This window comes from Capsicum annuum, chromosome 3, assembly GCF_002878395.1.
Source record: "Capsicum annuum cultivar UCD-10X-F1 chromosome 3, UCD10Xv1.1, whole genome shotgun sequence".
Lineage (NCBI taxonomy): Eukaryota > Viridiplantae > Streptophyta > Magnoliopsida > Solanales > Solanaceae > Capsicum > Capsicum annuum.
Window position 1 is genome coordinate 222,228,888 of NC_061113.1, and position 18,787 is coordinate 222,247,674.

Genomic DNA, 18,787 nt, shown 5'->3' on the forward strand with positions numbered 1-18,787 from the left:
TTTAATAATAATGTGAAAAAAAATGATCCACACAGCGAATATATACAAGTTAACAAGTGTAATTCATTTCTTTCATATAAGAGACTTTTGACCAGCCATTTTAAGTATTGAACCAAAATAACTTTTGACCAATCATTTTAAGTTTTGAACCAAAATAAGGGCCAAAAAGTTGGTCAAACGCTATACTCCTTATATGAGAAAGATACATATATACTCTACAAGTCATCATACGATCTGTTCTATGGTTGATTATTAAACCGATGGTTCACGTGTTACTACAAATTCCAAGCAATTAATGAAAGGTCATTTTGGATGATTTACATGTTAATTAGTATCGAAAGGAAAACGTTTTAAGAGTACTTGAAGGGGGCAAAGTACAGTTTTATGATCGCCTCACTCCACAAAGTAAAGGGGCAGATGAACTTAGAAAGACAATAACTTTGACTCAAACCTTTTATTTGTACTAAAGAAAAAGTATTTAATATGTAAACATAATTATTCAGACTCCAGTAAACAGAAGTGTAGTTTAAAATCTATAAACTAAAAATCTTGGCCTCTACCGGTTAGCAATGTTGCTAGCTATCGTCTGTGCGTATCAATTTCAATTGCGTGAAAACCTACTCCAATTATTACGAGACCCACCATGCTCACTGCCCTCGATAGTTTTCAGCTGAGTTAACGACAGTGCGCTGGACAAGACAATGTAGCTATTCTACGCCATAAATTACTTGAAATAATGTGGAAGGCATAATTAAGTAATTAAAAGTGTGTTGTCTCTAGTAATTTATTTTTTTAATGAGATGATCACGCAATTAAATATGATATCAAAGCAGACAAAGATCTTGAGCTCGAGTCTCACTGTCATCCATTATCAACAAGAATTTCTACGTGCTTAGCTCGTGAAGAAAAAAAAAATCCTCAAGTACAATATTTAATTACTCGTAAAGAAAAAAAATCCTCAAGTACAATATTTAATTATGTCCTAGGTTATTTTTTTATATACATAGATTATTGAATTTTCAAGAAGAGAGAAAAGTTGATTCAAGTCTAGTATGCAATATTTAAAGCATCCTCGTCTGTTTTCTGTCTATTTCTCCTCGTTCTTTTAGCTCAAATTATAACGTTAATACTTCACCAAATCAAGCCAGTTATATTAATTTGTACATTTCGAAGGCCTCAACTAGGAGGTAACACCACCAACTTTTAAACGATTTAGCCAAGCTCATCAAGAGATCAAATTAACTCACGTCTACATATGCCAGCCTTGAGTTTATGAGAAGTTCAATACACTAAGAACACGAAAGCTTATAAAGCCACAACAAAAGAAACAAACCCAGAAATAAGAACTGAGAAGCCTTTTACTATATAAATCCAGATAACCTCTGAACCGGCAAGCGAACCATTAACCCATTATTATCCATTATTCAATTACTGAGCGGAAATGTAAAGTGCAAACAATAAATAAGCCATAAGCCAGATTGTAACATGTAGAAAATCCATCTTCATTTTGTTACGAACAAGAAGCTCATTTTGTGGCTTTAGCTTGAGCCAGAGATTGCAAAATACTGCTTAATGTCACCTTCTACATGAACCCAAAAACATGGATATCGTATACACCACATCCAATACATTTTTAAACTCTCAATATTCCATTAATCCATTAATTCATGCACCAAACAACCCAGAGACATTTCTTTTATGATTCTCTAATCCTAACCTCTGGTCTATGCCCAAAAAAAGTGCGGACTAGAGTGACCAGTGACCAGCAACCATCATCGTGTTCACAGTTAATTCACCACCTCATTTAAATAGCCAAATTCAGTTATCATCATTCTAGCAGAAAATTGGAAAAGAGAAGCAAAATCTACTAAACATGTTCATAGACTGTTTGAGAACAGTTGCCATTTGAAATGGTGGTAAAATTGTAATTCTGACTAAAAAGAAGGACCCAAAATAAGCAAAAATGTGCATGGAAGAACTATCAGCTTCAGTTGTGCTGGTATGCTCCTTTACCAAATAGCCGTATTTTGAACATGTACTTACCAGATCCGATACTAAAAAGCAAGCACACTTCACATTCATTGCAAAACTATCTTAAATCTGTAAAAAGGACTATATTCTACCATTGTTCATTGTACTAGTATACATACCATGTAAAAACTTCAAAGGATAAGCAGCATCGAAAGAACGTAATACGGACCTAATCCAACTATTATTGTTTCAACACATTTACTGACATGAAAGACAATATATTGAAGTTACCAAAATGAGATCATACTGTAACTAGGCAAACACAATTGGCGCAACACTTGTCCAAAGTTGGTGCAGCAAGTTTTGAGAATGTATTGAGCCCTACCAGAGCCATCTTCCATCACAGATGATAAATCATAATTGAAAGGCACAATTAAGCTGAACGTAGTGTTCGATATCTGAATCCAAATGATCCTAAAGGTATCGTAATCCACCAAGCGAAAATCAGAACATGAAATGCTTAAAAACAATAATTCTATGTAGAGTTAGCTTTATGTGCATTTTTTTATTGGACAAAGTAGAAAATTTTATCAAGTTATGGACAACGAACAACGAGAAATGTACCTTGAGAAATTATCCAAGGCCTCTAACATACTGATCAAGCGTAGAATTAAATAGCTCACACCTACATAAACAGGGACAATATATATGTTCAGTTGCACATTTCACAAGGAAAAAGAGACTGCAATATTTCCTGGTTCTCAAGAGTACAGCCCAGGAATTATTTTCTTCTCGTCTTCTTTTCTTTTTATGAAGAAAAACTCATCGAGTCCTAAGATGCAGCAATCATTTAAGCAAATACCTCTTCAAGCATACATGTGAATTATGCACATCCAAGGGTATTATTAATAAAAACTGCACACATACTAATTACTTTTTTTTCTTCATTCATGGGTCTCGAACCCAAGACCTCTGATTAAGTGTGGAGAAATCATATTCATTTTATCACATACTACTTACATGCATAGAATTATACACAAAATTTTGGTCATGAAAAAAAAAAAAGAATGTGCATAAAATATAATATATTGTATGAAGTCCAAGATTTTGAAGAAGCTTCTGAGGAAGAACAAGATAGGATCCAAGACATTTGAGCCCTTCAACACAGTACATTATAGCAACATCACAGTTTTATGCGTTGAACCTTCATGATCGGTTAAAATCAACAACCTCAAAGACCACTTTTCAACAACCAAAAAGGCAAAGTTTCGTGGCAGGTTCTTGAATTTCTTTGTCTTTTGAATTAAAATCACCATCAATCATGCATTAACAGTGATCCCGCTATCAGATACTTGTTCATCATTTTAGCTGCAATACTCAGATTACTCGTGAAATGGAAAGCCTCATAAATCTGCCCAATATCACTTTTATTTAACAAGGAAATGAACCATGTCTATCCAACATCATGTTATTCTTCAAGCTTACCTTTTAAAGACAACGATGGAAGAAAAATACGGTCGTTATAAGTGTACATATAACAACCAAACTTTTTTCCGGTCGTCAAAGTCGATTTTTAAATTAGCAATAGCGAAAGGATAATATCCAATCTCTAGAACATATGTCATCCCAGTTGGTAATACTAAATTAATATTTTAATATTAAATTATTAATATTAAAAAGAAAAGTGCTAGATATTGATTTATTGTACTTACCTCTTTTAAAAAATTTAATCATAAACTTCTTCTCCTAAAAAATCCCTGGCTTTTCTCCTCCAAAATATGGAATTCATTTTGGAGCCTTAATCTCCATACAGAGTGACATCCAGAGTAGCAACCATTATCGGGGTATCAAGTTGTTGAGTCACACCATGAAAATTTGGGAGAAGGTGGTGGAACGGAGGTTAAGGAAGATTGTGTCTATTTCGGAGAATCAATATAGTTTTATGCCTGGTCACTCCACGACTGAGGCAATTCACCTAGTGCGAAGACTGGTAGAGCAGTATAGAGAGAGGAAGAGGGATCTTCACTTGGTGTTTATTGACTTGGAAAAGGCGTATGACAAGGTCCCTAGGGAGGTTCTGTGGAGATGCTTGGAGGCGAGAGGGCCTGTGGCGTACATCAGAGAGATTAAGGACATGTATGAGAGGGCGAAGACTCTGGTAAGGACAGTGGGAGAAGATTCCGAGCATTTTTCGATCTTGAGTAGGTTGCACCAGGGATCAACTCTTAGTCCGTTTCTTTTTGCCGTGGTGACGGATGTGTTGACGAGGAGCATACAACGCGAGGTGCCTTGGTGTATGCTTTTTGCGGATGATGTAGTCTTGATTGATGAGTCGCGACAAGGTGTTAATGATAAGCTAGAGGTTTGGCGACAAACCCTGGAGTCTAAAGGTTTTCGGTTGAGTAGGACTAAGACGGAGTACTTGGAGTGCAAGTTTAGTGACTCGAAAAAAGAAGAGGAGGTAGTAGTGAAGTTGGATTCCTAGGCGGTTTGCAAGAGGGATAGTTTTAAGTATCTTGGGTCTACGATTCAGGGGAATGGAGAGATAGATGAGGATGTTTCTCACGTATTGGGGCAGGTTGGATGAAATGGAGGCTCGCTTCGGGAATTTTATGTGATAAGAAGGTGCCTCCAAGCTAAAAGGCAAATTCTATAGAGTTGCAGTCCGGTCGGCTATGTTATATGGAGCGGAGTGTTGGCCGGTTTAGAATTCTCATATCCAAAAGTTGAAGGTGGCGAAAATGAGAATGTTGCGTTGGATGTGTGGTTTTACAAAGGCTGACAGGGTTAGGAATGAAAGTATTCGGGAGAAGGTGGGAGTGATGTCGGTGGAGGATAAATTGCGGGAAGTTAAGTTGAGATGGTTTGGCCATGTGATGAGGAGAGGCACGGATGCCCCGGTTCGTAAGTGTGAGAGGCTGGCCTTGGACGGTTTCAAGCGGGGTAAGGGTAGACCGAAGAAATACTGGAGGGAAGTAATTAAACGTGACATGGAGCAGTTACAGCTGGCTGAGGACATGACCCAGGATAGGAAGGTACAGAGGAAAAACATTAGAATAGAGGGCTAAGGTGTGTGGTTGAGTCGTAGGCAGTAGGTAGGAGGGCTTTGGTGTCCTTGATTGGCAGTGTTCAATATTTTTGGTGGATGTCATACCTATGTTATTTTATCATGTTCCATGCATTTTTTTTCTATATATACTGTCCTTTGTCTTGAGCCGGGGGTCTATCGGAAACACCCTCTCTACTTCTTTAGAGGTAGTGGTATGGACTGCGTACACTCTACCCTCCCTAGACCCCACGATGTGGGAATATACTGGGTTTGTTGTTGTTGTTGTTGTTGTAATCTCCATACATTTCCCACTTACTCCAGGGAGACTGGAAACTAAACTTCCCTGGAGTTTTATCGGCAAAATTGAGTTTTTTCCCATTGAAACTATTATAGCATATGTAATGAAATTATACTGCTAAATTGATCGGCGCCATGGGTTTCAAATTTGCCTTCAATAACATCGGCCGTATCTCTCTATCTATGTCAATTCATTTCCAATTTCAATTAGGGTTTATATGCAAAATTGTGGTAACTGTACATGTTGTCAGTTTCATTTCAGTAAATGCGAGACAATTTTCTTATTTTTTCTATTGTTCTTGTGTAATTGAATAAGGTTAAAGCACAAGTTACAGTTCACAGTTAGATAGATGAATGGTACGACGGTTCTGAAGAATCTGCTGCTAGTGTTAAGTGGAGTAAGACTCAAGGAGACACTTCAGCTACTACTGCTTCTAAAGACCGGAGTTTATTAGGTATGAATTGTTGTTATTGTTGAATTTTATGTCTTGGATTCTGATGATCTATAGAAGTTCTTGGCTTCTTCTAGTTTGTGTACTATTTTGCAGAGTTGATATGGAGTTCTAGGTCAATTTTATATTTTGAGATTGAAAGTTCTAGTGTTATGCTGCTCAGTTACATTGACAAGTTGACTGGAAGATGGGGTCGTCTAGCTTTATTAATGTTTTGTTTTCTTATTATTTTTCATGCTAGCATGCTTCAAATTCGTCACTTTTCTTTTGAGACGAGGGTCTGTGGAAACTAGCCTGCTACACCGAAGGTAAGGGGGTAACTTCTGCGTACATCCTAACCTCCCCAAACCCCACTTGTGGGATCACACTAGGTATGTTGTTTTCTTACGACTTTTCATTCTCTATCAATTTTTTGCAATGAGAGGGTACAGTTTTTGTATTGATTATTAACAATGTGATTTGCATAATTAGTCTTTACATTTGATTATTAACAACTGGTTTGATAAACTTAGCATGATTAATTTATGCATTATCATAATTAAAGTTGATTAATAGTGTATTACTGTCGAAATAACTAGGATGCCCTGCTACATTTAGTGTTTCTACTCACCCAGTGATTTCTCAAGTAGAAGAAATTTGTATATTAAAGATAATGTGGCTGTGTCCCTGGTAAACCAGTGGTGATAAAGTGAACAAGTATGCTATACTCTCTATCTGAGGATAAATAGAATTTTCCCATTTCACCAAGTGTGTGGAGATTTTCTCACTTTTGCTACTCCTTTTCGATTTTGTTGTTCCATTTACATTTCAAGATCAAAACAATTAGGTGAGGTGTGTTTCTATTAGAGTTTTTACCACTAGATTATGGTCTCCAATAGTTTCTTCTTGTCAGATAACAAAGAGACCTAATTGTATATTCATGATTAAGGTTTTCTGTATGTAAGTGAAGCTGTATTTACCCCGTTTCAGCATCAAATATTATATTGGGTTCAAAATTATTCACATTCTATAAAATATTCCTCAGTAGCTTATTCAAGTATATCTCAATGTCAATATACCTTTTTAGTAGGTTTCTGTAGTCAATGTTACTATACTTATTGGTACAATGCTACTTGATTAGTGTGATAAAATCTATATAACATCACTGAGAAAGAGCAAATGTGAAATTATGGTATGACTGTAGGGTAACACTAGCTCAGAACCTTGCATTTGCTGGAATAAGTTATAAATCTTCAGTAGTAGCATGTGGAGCAGCAAATACATACCAGCTTTTTGTGTCATCATTGCCATATTCACACGTTCTTTCTTTCGACCTAAGTATTAGAGTAGTAGCTTATTATGGACAAGGGAAGGAGACTTAATTGACCCTTCTATCTATTGAAATTTTTGGCTCTATCCACTCCTCAAACTAGTTGTGGCTAAAAGGATTCTTCTGGAAAGGTCACCAATGTTAAAGAAGATGCTAAATTTTGGATACTTCCATTGGTGACTTTTGGGATTATGAGGATGGAGGCGATGAATTGGATCCTAATTCTGTAAATATGCACTAATCATCTGCAATTTTCTGATTAATCAGGATGCGATATCGTATTTTGATACATGCCAAGCTATTAGATTCTGACAGATTTATTCTTCTCTAATCTTTTCTTTTCAGCAGAGCAGTCAGAACCTGAGAATTTGTAGTCTGCTCTCCCCTCATACCTTTCCCAACTATCCTTCATCATCCTCTCTCATGAAGGCATATCAAGAGCTCTCATTCTCCTCAGTCGAAGAATTTTCTAGTCTCCTATGTGGGGTACATAACAACAACAACAACAACAACAAAAAACCCAGTGTATTCCCACATAGTGTATTCCCACATAGTGAGGTCTGGGGAGGGTAAGATGTACGCAGTCCATACCACTACCTCCGGAGAAGTAGCAAGGCTGTTTCCGATAGACCCCCTGGCTCAAGATAAGATAAGTCATCAAAATCGTACACAAAGCATGGAACAATATGACATGACATAAATACGCCACCTATAAGGAGTAGTAAACAAAGAATAGTAAGCAACCGTAATGCAGCATAACAAGAATACTGCACCGGCCAAGTAAAGCCCTATCCTACCTACCGAAAAAGTCACTAGCCTTCTATCCTAATACGCATCATCCAGATCTTCCTATCTAGGGTGTAATGTCCTCAGTAAGCTGTAACTGCTCCATGTCCCGCCTAATCACCTCTCTCCAGTATTTCTTCGGCCTACCCTGCCCCGCCTGAAACCATCCAAAGCAAGCCTCTCACACCTACGAACCGGAGCATCCGTGCCCCTCCTCATCACATGTCCGAACCATCTCAAACGGACCTCCCGCATCTTGTCCTCCACCGAAGCCACACCAACCTTATCTCGAATAGTCTCATTCCAAATCCTATCCCCCCTAGTAAGCCAACACATCCAGCGCAACATCCGCATTTCCGCCACCTTTAGTTTTTGAATGTGAGAATTCTTGACAGGCCAACACTCCGCTCCATAAATAAATTAAAATTTCTGATAAGATAACTGCTACTTTCTGAGGTCTCAATTTTTATATACTATGTCCTTCTTTGCTTTTATACATTAGTTTACTTTCTAGAAGGGTAGTTATTATGATCAATGACCTTATAATTTAAACTCTGCAAGGTCTGAATGTGGAGTTATTCTACAGCATTTCAAGTGTCGCTGCTATTGTGCTGTTGTTTGCATGTGATGTTATTATCTCTGTTCAACTGGAAGAATTATTTCTAATATCATTATATTTGGAAGATAGATTACACATATTCTTGTAAATATTACTGGCTTGGCTTGCTTTATGTGGTTCACTATAGATCATCCACCACAACTTGATCTGCATTTTAGAGTTTTGTGCATTTGACTCAACTTGATTGATATTCATCTGTCTGAAATATATGCAAGTTGGTTAGGCAGAAAGACGTGTTTTTGTCAAGTGAAATGTGGATTTCTCATATTTCAAAAACTTGCTCACCTTACTAACTTGAATATCTATCCTTTGAACTGAATTAAATTGGTTTTCTTATTCTTTCTGCAGTACAATCGCTCCTGCAAGAACCTCTCCTTGAAGAAAGTATAGAGCAAATATAAGCGACTGAAAGAGAGGTTCAAGTTAAAGAACAAGAGAGATCCGTTCCTATTTTTTAGTTGCAAGGGGAGGTTCAGACTGGGTTTAATGTTGTAACTAAAGGTTCTTGACGACCGGAATGAGAATTAACGAAAGGAATATTTGGTCGTTAAAAGGAGGTCTAACGACTGGATTTCTTGCGGTCGCTAAAGAACTTTCAGCGACTGGGTTTAAACTCCGGACGAAAACTTTTAAGACAGAGCTTTTAGCGACCGGCGACGATTGGATTTTTTCTGGTCATTATTGACTAATAACGACCGGATCAAGGCTTTTAGGGACCAGATTTCCTCTCGTTAAAGACCTATTTTCTTGTAGTGGGAGTTCTCTTTTAGAATAACATCCTATGGTGGAACATCATTGGTATAATACTAGTTGGTAAGGTGGAACATCATATTTTTACTTTTGCAACCAAGGGTGGCCTAGTAATCATTGAAGTGGGGAAAAACCATGAGGTCCCAAGTTCAAACACTACGTGATTTCTTCCTACTTGTCAAAATCTGGGTGGGCAGAGTTACACCTGGTACCTAGTCTAGTGGAGATAGCAGGTACCCAGTGGAATTAGTCAAGATGCACACAAGCTAGCCCAGACACTACCTTCATAAGTAAAATAAAACTACAAAAATAAACTCGTAATCAAACTTTCACTATTTAGGCAGAAAATGCAACAAGAAAAGCAAATCATGCACAGTATTGGTAAAATTTAACCTGTGCAGAAGCAGTTATAAGACAATCAAATCCTGCATGGCAATGGTAGGTTTAGCTTGTATGGATTAAGCACTCACTTAATAGGAGCCCCTGGGGAATAGAGTGGATTCTTCACCACATATTCAACATACAAGTTATAAATATATTTCAAAGATTCCCTTAGATCACCAGTCCTTGGATGCGTGACAAGGATGATCTGCAAGAAATGCAACATAATTCAGGCATTATGTATTTGTTGCCTATAAGCAGAGAGGAGAAGCACAAAGAGTAAACAGTCATGACAAGTGATAAAGTAATACCAAGAAGATGTACTTTATCACAACCACTATCAAATAATTGGCAAAAGACATGGATCCCCTCTTCTTGTTTTTTTAAAACTGGTAACTTTATATATATTTATAACTGATTCATAATTACATAGTAGACAGGGAGCACTGGTCCCTATTTACAGCAAAAGAAACTCTAAGAACCTACAGCTATTCTTAACACACCTAGATGGAATCTAGTACATCCGGAATTTCTACAGTTTCTACTTTCTACTTTCTACAGAGTAGGATAGTTTGCACCAAAGACAACAACAACAACAAACCTAGTGTATTCCCACATAGTGAGGTCTGAGGAGGGTAAGATGTACGCAGTCCATACCTCTACCTCTAAAGAAGTAGAAAGGTTTCCGATAGACCCCCGGCTGGAGACACGGAATAATAAACAAAATCATAGTAAAGCATGGAACAAGATGGCATAACATAAATACGACACCCACAAGTAATAGTAAACAGAGAAAAGTAAACAGATTCGTAATAAAGCATGAAACAAGGTATCATAACAAGAATAATACCCCCACCAAGTGATGCCCTACACTAGCGGCCCAAACAGACCCTAGCCTTCTGCCCTAATTCGCGTCCTCCAAATCTTCCTATCTAGGGTCATGTCCTCAGTGAGCTGTAACTGCTCCATGTCCCGCCTAATCACCTCTCCCCAGTACTTCTTCGGCCTACCCCTACCCCGCCTAAAACCATCCGAAGCTAGCCTCTCACACCTACGAACAGGGGCATCCATGCCCCTCCTCATCACGTGTCCAAACCATCTCAATCGGACTTCCCGCATCTTATTCTCCACTGGAGTCACACCAAACTTCTCCCTGATAGTCTCATTCCGAACTCTATCCCCCCAGTCAGCCCACACATCCAACGCTACATCCGCATTTCCACCACCTTCATTTTTTGAATGTGGGAGTTCTTAACTGGCCAACACTCCGCTCCATACAACATGGCCGAACGGACTGCCACCCTATAGAATTTGCCTTTAAGCTTGGGCGGCACCTTCTTATCACACAACACCCCCAAAGCGAGCTTCCACTTCATCCATCCCGCCCCAATACGGTGCGAAACATCCTCGTCAATCTCACCGTTACCCTGAATCACGGACCCGGGATACTTGAAACTATCTCTCTTACAAACTACCTGTGATTTCACCTCATTCTCCAGCCTCACGTCATTAAACTTGCATTCCAAATATTCTGTCTTGCTCCTACTCAACCTGAACCCTTTAGACTCAAAAGTTTGTCTCCACACCTCTAATTTATCATTCACACACCCCCGCGTCTCATTAATCAAAACTACATCATCTGCAAAAAACATACACTAAGGCACCTCTCCTTGAATACGTCGCGTCAACACATCCATCACCAAAGCAAACAAAAAGGGACTAAGAGTAGATCCCTGATGCAATCCTGTCAAGACGCCGTCCTCACCTGGGTTTTAGCTCCATCATACATGTCCTTAATTGCTCTGATATATGCCACCGGGACTCCAGTCACCTCCAAGCATCTCCAAACCACCTCCCTGGGGACTTTGTCGTATGCCTTCTCCAAGTCGATAAACACCATATGCAGGTCCTCCTTCCTTTCCCTATACTGATTCTCCGAAATAAACACTATCCGTCTCAGCCTCACCTCGACCACTCTCTCCCAAATCTTCATAGAGTGACTCAATAACTTAATACCCCTATAGTTATTGCAACCCTGAATGTCACCCTTGTTCTTATAAAAAGGGATCATAGTACTCCATCTCTAAGCCTCGGGCATTTTCGCCGTCTTGAAAATTCCGTTAAACAATCCAGTCAACCACCTTAAACCAGCCTCGCCAGAAAACTTCCAAAAATCCACAGGTATCTCATCAGGCCCCGTCGCCCTACCCCTTCGCATCTTGTGAACAGCCTCTCTAACCTCCTCTACCTTAAAACGTCTACAATAACTAAAATCCCAACACTCATCTGAGTGCTCCAGCTCCCCTAACAGAATAGCTCGATCCCCTTGGTCATTCAAGAGCCTATGAAAATACGACTGCCATCTATTCTTAATGTGGTCGTCCTCCACCAACACTGTACCATCCTCCCCCTTAATGCACTTCACCTAATCGAGATCATGACCCTTCCTCTCCCTAGCCTTAGCGAGTCTAAACAACCTTTTTTCCCCTCCTTTCTCTTATAACCCCGCATACAAGCTCTCAAATACTGTCGTCTTAGCCGTCATAACTGCTAACTTAGCCTCCTTCCTAGCTAACTTGTACTCTTTCCTGTTTACCCGTTTCTTTTCTTCGTCCTTACTCTTAACCAACTTAGTATACGCCCCTTTCTTGTTCTCCACTTTCTTCTTAACCTCTTCATTCCACCACCAATCCCCACGATGATGCCCGACCCGGCCCCTAGAAACACCCAACACCTCACTAGCATTCTCCCTGATGCACCTAGCCACCCTATCCCACATACTATCCACGTCCACCCTACACTCCCACACCCCCATTCCCGCCAACTTCTCCCCTATCTCCCACGCATTCACTGGCGTCAAGCCGCCCCACTTAATTCTAGGTCTACACTCCTCACCCCTTCTCTTCCTATCCTTCTTTATACCCAAATACATAACCAAGAGACTATGCTGGGTCGAAAGATTCTCACTCGAGATGACCTTACAGTCCTTACACAACACCCTATCCCCTTTCCTAAGCAACAAAAAGTCAATCTGGGTCTTGGCTATCGCGCTTCGGAAGGTGATCAGGTGATCGTCCTTCTTCGGGAAGCCCGAGTTCACCACCACCAGCCCAAAGGACCTCGCAAAATCCAATAGAGTAGCCCCTTCTTCATTTCTTTCCCCAAAACCAAAACCACCATGCACATCACCAAAGCCTCCCGGTAATGCCTCGATGTGCCCATTGAAATCTCCTGCTACAACAATCTTCTCCGAGTTAGGCACGCCTCTCACCACCTCATCCAAAGCCTCCCAAAACCGCATCTTCTCCTCCCCATCCAAGCCCACCTGCGACGCATAAACACTACACACATTCAGGGTAAACCCCCCAATGACCAACTTAATAGCCATCAACCTATCGCTGAACCTCTTAACCTCCACTACCTGACCTCTAAGCTCTTCATCTACTAAGATGCCAACTCCATTCCTACGCCTCTCGCTCTCAGAGTACCAAAGCTTGTAACCATCCACATCCCTAGCCTTAAACCCTACCCACTTGATCTCTTGAACACACGCAATATTAATCCTCCTCTTTCTAAGAATCTTCACAAGCTCTATGGACTTACCCTGAAGAGTCCCTATATTCCAAGACCCAACCCTCAGCCTACCAACTCTATCATCACGTCTTCCTCTACCACCCCTGACGCCAAACCTTGGCCTCCCTCCCACCCCCGCCCTTCCCTCTTCCCCCACCCCCACAACAGCCCCCCCCGCCCCAACCCCCTCGGACATGACCCTATCCAACCATCAACGCCCACAACCACTACTACAAGAAAATATAAGAAAATATAAACAATGATAGTAACAAAGAAGCAGCAGGAAATACAAGGCTCACACAAATTAGAAGAAATAATCAAGAAACAAAACTAAACTCAAATAGGGAGAAAAAATAAAACCAAGGTAAGGACAAATCTAACAGTAAGAAAAATAGAGCACACTAATGGACTGGCACCAAGGATAGCAAAACAAATAATAAGGAGCGGTGCAAGTCACGAATATACTACAGCAGACACGCAAGTCAAGATACAGGAGATAAGACGATAAATAATATGGAGGAGGAAATAGCAAAGAAATCACCGGGATTACGCGTGTAGACCAATTTCTTGTTTCTTGCATGTTATGTTGGAATGTTGTAATGTTGTATCCCTTCAAGCTGATTGCAGAAACTGTTCGCCTGGATATTATCGCCGGAGATTCGCCGGAGTCCCGCCGAACTCAGATCTGGAACTGACGGAATCAGGTCTGGTCGAAACCAGCAGATCCTTCAGATGGACCCGCCAGAATCGGTGGCCTGTGACCGGAGCTGCGAGCTGCCTATGTCGCCGGAGTCGAGCCGACTGTGACCTTAACTCGCCGGCGAAAGCAGTGGTTGGTTGGTTCAGAAGACGGCGAGAGAAAGGGAAGGGGAGAGGGGAGAGGATAGAGAGGACTAGGGCGAGAGAACGGGGGCGAGGACGTAACCTTACCAGTTTCCGACAGTCCTACGCCGTCACCGGCGTCAGCCGGTCAAGGGTCAGTGAACGTTGGGTCAGGGACGTTAGGGTTAGTGAATCTGTTGAACTGTGTTGCTCCTATTCTCGAAACACCTTGAGTTCCTTTCCTTCCAAACAGTCCACCAAATGCATGCAGGTATCATGGATTCATTTCCCTCAACACGCATGAAATAACATTAATATTACAATATTTCCAATTTGAAATTCTAGATGGCAGTGTCTATCATCCAGATCCTTTATCCACATTTCATCTCCAAAGGGAAAGAAGCGGTCCTTTCTTCCTTATCAAAATGAAAAGCGTTTTTCCTTTTCAAGAAATACACCATCTGAGACCTCAAATACAATGAAGGGAAATGCTTGTGTCAAGTTAAGCTGGAAGAAGCTGCCTTCATAACACATATAATTGAGAAGAAATCCACGTAGCAGGAAGTCAACCACAACGACCCAATGCAAGTACCTAACAGTCTTACCAACAGCAGCACTAACGATCGTGCAAAAAGGACAAAATAAATATGTCAAATCACATTCTACAGGAAGCAACTTGAGATCTGAATAGTTTTCCTTTATTTCTTATTTATTTGTTCCTTCTTCAAGGGCCTATCAGAAACAGCCTCTCTACCTCTAAGGTAGTTGTACGGCCTACGTACATTCTACCCTCCCCAGACCCCACACTATGTGGGATTACACTGGGTATGTTGTTATTGTTGTTGTTGTTGTATTTGTTCCTTCTTCTTGCAGGAGTAAGATCATAATCAACATTAGGATTAGCAGATTGGAATTTCAGCTGACTAGTTTTTTTTTTTTTTTGGAGAAGGTGAGTTTCAGATGACTAGATATTTTATCTATATATTATAGATCTTCAATTCCTTCAAACACATGCACCACAAGTTAGCGATGCAGCTTGGCAGTTTAACCACATACTGACGGAGAGTTCAAATGCCAACAGTGACAGAAGCATGTGAACGTTAATAAATCCATTTATTTGAACATTACGGAAAGAGCTACGACTTTTCTTCTAGAGAATGAGGTGGACAAATGTAGCAGCAGATGAAGAAAGCACTGCAAAGATAAGGCATATGTTGGCTAGTGATGGCTGCTTATATATGCGTGCAGCCAAACCAAAGTTCTCATCAAAGAAGCAGAGTTCAAAATCATGCAATCTCCTTCATTGAATTAGAAAGAAACTGCAGCATATTTATTCTTGTCATGCAAATTCATGTGAGTGCCACAAATAGACTCAAATAGTCATTGGACATCTTCCTAAAGATTTTTTAATACTGGTAAAGCTTCTCTTCGTCTCTCAATTTGATGTTTACAACAACAACATAATACCCAGTGTACTCCCACCTAGTATTCCCACCTAGTGGGGTCTGGGGAAGGTAGAGTGTACGCAGTCCATACCACTACCTCAGGTGAAGTAGAGAGGTTGTTTCTGATAAACCCCCAGCTTAGAACCAATAACAATACAACAAACACAAAACATCAACGTATATAAACTAACAACGCTAGCCACAAGATAATACTAGAGCCACAGGATAATAATAAAACTATAAATCCGAAACCATAGACAGTACTCAACACCAACGTAACCTCACTTCTCACATCTTGTCCTCCACCGAAGCCACTCCCACCTTTTCCCATATAATCTCATTCCTCGCCCTATTTTTCCTGGTATGAACACACTTCCATCGCAACATCCTCATCTCCGCCACCTCTAACTTCTGGATGTGGGATTTCTTAACTGGCCAACACTCCGCTCCATACAACATAGCCGGTCGGACTACCACTAGAATTTACCTTTAAGCTTCAGGGGCACCTTCTTATCACATAAAACTCCCGAAGCGAGCCTCCATTTCAACCACCCTGCCTCAATTTGATGTTTCCTTTTTCAAAATTCTGTAGATTTTCTATCCTATAAATCCTTGAATCACTTGGAATAGATATTGGATAAGTAGCAATATTACTTGATCATTTCTTTTAGTTCTTTCAACTAAATGTATCCAGACTAACCATCTTTCCTCCCAATCTAGAAAGATAACTTACATATGTAGCATAATCAAAATGTAACCTCATAACAGACCAAACATCTAGTGACTGCACTACATCTAAGAACTGCCGACTAGCCCTTGAGTAACACAAATACTAAAATAAGTAAATTGCCCACTGGCCACTTGACCTAGAACAGTTCCAATGGAATTCATCATAATCATAGAATGATAACTCTCCTGACAAAAAACTGAATCATTGTATGATAATTGATAAGACCTAGAACAATTTCAGTGGAAATTATCTAGAAGAACAATTCAATAGATCACTCACTGACCTTTATTCCAGACGGACTTTCCATGAAACTGAGTTTATATGTATTAGTACGAAAGCTGTGAAATGAACATCCCTGTCCAGGTAATTGCGGCACCCCAAGATTACCTTTTTCAGCACTGCCCAAAAAAGATTTCAAGTGAGAACAGACTACATTTTGATGGCACTATGCCTTTAAAATTAGTCCTAACACGAAAAGGGTTTCCTACAAGACGAAATTTGGGAGGGAGAAAGTAAGGGTTGACCAAATAATCCAATCAATAAGCTGTGCCTCAGTACCAAACTAGTTGGATTGGATCAGCTATACAAAACCACTATGTTCATTCTGCTCTATTATGATTTACTCCCTCCGTTTCAATTTATTTGTCTTACTTTCCTTTTTAGCATGTTTCAAAAAGATTTCATCTTTCCTTCTTTTACAACTCTTTAATTCCAATTTTCTACATGACACATCGATAACCTCAAGATTAAAAAACATTTTGTTACATTCTACCTATCTTTCAGGGGCGTTGGCTGTGAAAATGTTTTACTCTTTTCTGGAGTTGAAATACGGAAAACATGTTTGGCCATCCAAAGTTGAATTCAGAATATTCAAGAATTTGGAAAACACCATAGAGATGATTTCACTTTTTATTTCACTCCAAATTACTCACAAAAATATAAAAACTAACTCCAATTTATTCATTGCCAAATACAACTCCAATTTCAAATATCATTTTTCATCTTGAAACAAAAATTACCATATTCAAATACACACAATTTTCATGGCCAAGCACCGCCTTAGTTTAAGACCCCAAGATTTAAAAGTCATTTTACTTTCTTAAACTCCTGTCAAGTCAAAACCAGACAAAAAAATTGAAACAGAGAGAATATGACCCGTTTCATTCCTATACTAAATACATTTCTTAGATCAAAATAATCCAATTGGCAAAGAGTACAAGAGTTTAGAAGGAGAAAACCTTGTAGGATCCATTTTGGCAGTTAGAGATTTGAGGGAAAAGAGCAAACCAAACATGAGCTTATGATCCTGCTGAGGGTTTAAGGTCTTAAGAGGCCGATTCCATTCCCTATAAAGAAGACAAACTCCATTCCTATTGAATACATACAACATATGTGCATTATTCCCTGATACTGTCGGTGGCGGCGGCGATGGACTGATCTCTGATCCTCCGAAGAATTGCATTTTTCTACTAATTTTACCTATCGCAATATCACATTATTAATTTCCTATTTGATAGCTGGTTTTTCCAACAGAGAAGATCCAAATGAAAAAATCTAAGCATATTCTTGTAAAATGGAAACAAAGAAGAAGATTACCTTTGCTGTTGATCGATTGAGTGGGTAGTGGTGCTGATTAAGAAGCTTTGTGGACTGCTCAGGTAGAGAGAATTTTGTTTGATTTAAGAGATTCTACAAATGGTGACAACTCGGATCCTACATCCGGGTCGCTAGAAATTTGAAACAGTGGCTCATTTTGTTTGATTAAATGACAAATCTGACCTCAGATTTTCTTTTTTTCCTCAGGTACTTCGAACTGCTATTATTAGTTCTTGCGATGAAATTATCAATAATTTGTGTATTATCATACTTGTAGAACATGTATGTGAACCAAATACCCATTAAGTCTTGCCGGATAAAAGATTAGACTATTTAAGATCTTCAAATTTATTTGGTATCACGGTGTTTAATTAGACTGAAAATTTTATAAAGAATAAAATTCAATACATAAACTATGCATATATATATATATATATATACATATAAAAGGTATTATTAGCATCTTAATTTTTAACCTGACAAGTTAATTCTATAAGAAGATAGCGGGAAATGGGGTCCCAAGATCATCTCTTCGACAAATAAAAAATAATTTTAAAAAAAACACTCAAAAAGAAGAAAAGAAAAGAAGTCGTATGTTAGCTTGACTAGAGTCTGACATCACGAAATGCTTCGATAAGTGTATTCATGTGGAATAAAACGGGGTGGCTATATTCAAAATCAAGCTTCTAATCAACAAACATTGATTGTCATTTTGTCATACACCTGGAATGTTTCAAGTAGTAATTACTGTCCTTGCAACAATTTGAGAGGCTGCTTAAGCAAACATTTTCTACCGTGTATTTTGTTCCGAGCAATCAATGTAGAACTGAAGAGGATAACCTCCTTCATTGCGTGACCAAATTATGAAACCTAGAGTTCCCTGACACATTGATAACTCAAAACTACTGACCTCAGGAAATTTAACTGCCAACATTTGAATTCCACAACACAAGAATACTCCCTGCTCATGATCTTTCTTCATTCTGGAAATTCACATTACAGCAAAA

At 39.3% G+C, this 18,787-nt stretch overlaps 1 protein-coding gene across 1 annotated transcript; it reads right to left on the reverse strand.

Moving 5' to 3' along the window:
* Nucleotides 1-2,052: 2,052 nt before the first annotated feature.
* LOC107863200 (trafficking protein particle complex subunit 1) lies at nucleotides 2,053-18,003 on the reverse strand. The gene is made up of 6 exons (XM_016709017.2): nucleotides 17,781-18,003; nucleotides 17,423-17,663; nucleotides 16,468-16,582; nucleotides 9,704-9,822; nucleotides 2,596-2,656; nucleotides 2,053-2,445 (listed from the first exon to the last, which is right to left on the reverse strand). The coding sequence occupies exons 2-5, from the start codon at nucleotides 17,644-17,646 to the stop codon at nucleotides 2,605-2,607; spliced, it is 510 nt and encodes a 169-aa protein (XP_016564503.1). The 5' UTR covers nucleotides 17,647-17,663; nucleotides 17,781-18,003; the 3' UTR covers nucleotides 2,053-2,445; nucleotides 2,596-2,604.
* Nucleotides 18,004-18,787: the final 784 nt, after the last annotated feature.

Coding starts and splice junctions, on each gene's coding strand:
- LOC107863200 (XM_016709017.2), bottom strand. CDS start 17,646: ATGCAATTCTTCGGAGGATCAGAGATCAGTCCATCGCCGCCGCCACCG. Junction 9,823..16,467: donor AAAGTCCGTCTGGAATAAAG/GTCAGTGAGTGA, acceptor CATTTCTTGCAG/ATCATCCTTGTCACGCATCC. Junction 2,657..9,703: donor TCCCCAGGGGCTCCTATTAA/GTGAGTGCTTAA, acceptor CTGTTTATGTAG/GTGTGAGCTATTTAATTCTA.